This window comes from Hipposideros armiger, unplaced genomic scaffold (assembly GCF_001890085.2).
Source record: "Hipposideros armiger isolate ML-2016 unplaced genomic scaffold, ASM189008v1 scaffold_256, whole genome shotgun sequence".
Classification (NCBI taxonomy): domain Eukaryota; kingdom Metazoa; phylum Chordata; class Mammalia; order Chiroptera; family Hipposideridae; genus Hipposideros; species Hipposideros armiger.
The window spans coordinates 11,122-13,946 of record NW_017731606.1 but is presented as its reverse complement, the minus strand read 5'-3'; the positions used below and the strand labels follow the sequence as shown (position 1 = coordinate 13,946).

Below are 2,825 nucleotides of genomic sequence, written 5' to 3'. Positions count from 1 at the left end.
GAGAGAGAGAGAGAGAGAGAGAGAGAGAGAGAGAGAGAGAGAGAGAGACTGTGTGGATGAAAATCTCTCAAAATCTGTGGGCAAAGTGGAAATGTCAAAGTAAGATACGGCCTTGTGTCTCCCTTGGAACATTCTGAATCACCCTGGGGCAAACACTGTACTCCTGTTACTGATGAATTGCCAATCCAGACCCATAGGTTAAAAAAAGGACAAGTAAGAAAGAGCAGCAACAGGCACCATCAGGGAGATAACCGGTCTGCCAAGCCCAGTGCTAGGGTGAGAGGCCCAGGCATGAAGGAGAAGCTGTCAAGTCTTCTTTTCTGGGGGGAGTGTCGGAGCCATGGACTTGATTTGAAGTCATCACTCAGGAAGCACAATGAATACACATGCCTCTCCTGCACTCACCTGAACCTCCCCTGGGAAGAAACTATTCTGGACACATGAGGAAACACACCAAATGTGGACAGAGCAGCTGTCCCCACCCTGGCAGAGGCAGCAGGTGCAAGCGTTGGATCCCGACTCCCACGTGTAAACACAAGAGAGTGCTCCGGGGGGAGAAAGGCGCACTTGCATTCAACCCTGTATTTGCCAAGATCTGCAGAGTGCTGGAACCCAAAAGCCTGGCGGGCCTGAAAGGTTGACAGGTTTACAGGTGAAGTAGGGTCTGCCCTTAAGAAGCTCACACGCCCGCCCGGTAGAAAGCAGGGGGAGAGGGAGGAGAAGAAAAGAGAAGTGTGAACGTGAGAGACGCCTGTGTGTGCACACCCAGGTGCCTGCGGAGCCTGGCGCTCTCCATCCCCTGCCACTGAGAGCTCACTGGACCGAGATCGCCTCGATGGAGCGCCCTGTACGCCAGCCTCCCCTTGGCCCCAGCCCTGGCTTGGAGCGCAAGGTCTCAAAGCAGCTTAGACTCCAGACCCAACCCACGCGGGTCTGTTTGCTCCGCCCCAGCCGCTCCCTGGGCCTGGAAGTGGAGCTACCCGAGGGAACGGCCTTCACCCTGCAGCTAGCGGACCCGCGCTGAAGGCGCAGCCCAGGGCGGGTTCTCGAGGCTCTGGGCGGAGGTGACACCGCAGCGGTCAGAGCTCCAGGCTCCAACGCCTTTTCCCCACGTCCACACCTGTTCCTGGACAGGGTCTTAGTGCCGCGGGCTGTGGTGGGGGTAGGGTTCAAGCAGCACGCCCAGCCACAGATCCTCCTGCGTTTCCCCCTACAGACCACGTACAGCGGGGTTGGGGCTGGGGCTATGCAATCTTCCTAGCTCCAGCTCGTCCAGCAGCTTGTGGGTTCCAAATGCCAATGACTGAGGCAGCGTGGACAACTCACCCTGGGCCTTTAACTGACCAAATGAGCTGAGTACCCGCGTGCATTCCCTTGTACACACACGTACACACACTCTGAGCCGGACCTGTGTGCGACTCCGTGAGCAATCAGCCGGGAGTCACACGTACATTTGGACACGTGCGAAGCGCGCCCCCACATCCCCAGCGAGCTGCACACATCCGCGCGTATAGCCCCGCGCACACGTGTGCCCTGGAGAAGCGCGCACAGCCGCAGATATGAGGGTCCCGCACTCAGGAAAGAGCGTACACAAAGCCCCCAAGCGTCTGCGGCCTCAGAGCCCCGCGATCGCTGGATAGATGCGCACCAGCCCCGCGCTGGGCTGGGCACTCCCGGGCCTCGTGGGCAGCCCAAGTTTCCCGAGGCGCCCATACCTTGGATATGCTGCTTAATGACATTCTCCAGGTGGTCCAGCCGTTCAATAATTTTCAGGGTGTCCCCTTTGTCTTCCTCCAGCTTCTTGTCGGGCGCTGGCTCCTGCCCCCGCACATACACGCTAGCGATGTAGTTGGTGACCCATCCCACGTAGAGCAGACATATGATGTTGGTCATGCCGCTCAGGATCACGCAAGTGGACACCAAAGTTTTGGTCTTCCTGGTGCACACCATTCTGGGCGCCCTCCTCCATATAGAGCTCCCGGGGGCCCCTCCTCGCTGCACGCCCCGGGCTGCCCCGCGCTCACACCCACTAGCCTGCCCCGGGCCACTAGGCTCAGGATCACCTGAGTCCCGAGGTTCTCCAAAGCCTCTGGCTGGCTGTGAAGCTGCTGTGCCCAAGTTTGCAGCTCCCGCCGCTGGTTGCTCTCACAGAGATTGACAAAGGAAATGAGGTGGATTTTTTATCCAAATTAAAAATCTTCCAGCCCTTCTAGGAGCGCTCCGATGTGCGCGTCTGCGAAACTTTGCCACAACCTAGGTCCGCGGCCGCTCCGCTTCCCATCGCCAGCCGCCGGTTGCCTAGGCGGTCTGACCCGCCCGTGATGCTGGAAAGACAGCAGCTGTGGCGGCGGCAGCAGGGAGAGCGGGGAAGCCGAGCTGCCCGGCCCCCTCCGAGCGACAAGCGCTGCCACCAATCGCGCTCCGGCTCGGGAGAGGGGCCGGTGTAGGGCGGCCACGGACCAACGCGGAGGGCGCGGAGCGCGTGGGGGGCGGAGTTCGGCGCCCCGGCCCCACCTGCTGGCAGCGCCTAGCTCCCGCCCTCCAGGGACACCCCTGAGCCTCCAACTGCGCCCGCGCTGGCTGCCCCAGACCCAAAGCTCTCGGAGAAGACGCTCAGGCAGTCCCGGCCCCTATGTTGGCAGATTCCACCTCTAGGGAAATTCTCTCTCTTGCTCTTGCACACAAACCTGCGATCTTTGGGGGTTCGCGTGGCTCAATCCTCCTCACCTGCCCCAGCCAGAGGTTTCTCACACTGGTCCCACTAGCAGACTTCTCGACCCTGTTCCTGGTTGCCAGGATGCAGAGAGACCAGGGAAGCTTGGGCC

The 2,825-nt window shown here is 60.4% G+C and overlaps 1 protein-coding gene across 1 annotated transcript in view; it reads right to left on the bottom strand.

Annotated features, from left to right (window-relative positions):
* The window catches only part of GALNT18 (polypeptide N-acetylgalactosaminyltransferase 18), a 351,048-nt gene extending 348,635 nt beyond the window's left edge, over positions 1–2,413 (bottom strand). Inside the window, exon 1 of the mRNA XM_019656209.1 lies at positions 1,716–2,413. Within this exon, the coding sequence (XP_019511754.1) occupies positions 1,716–1,950 (235 nt within the window). The 5' untranslated portion in view covers positions 1,951–2,413. The remainder of the gene's footprint in view (positions 1–1,715) is intronic.
* Between the last annotated feature and the right edge of the window lie 412 nt (positions 2,414–2,825).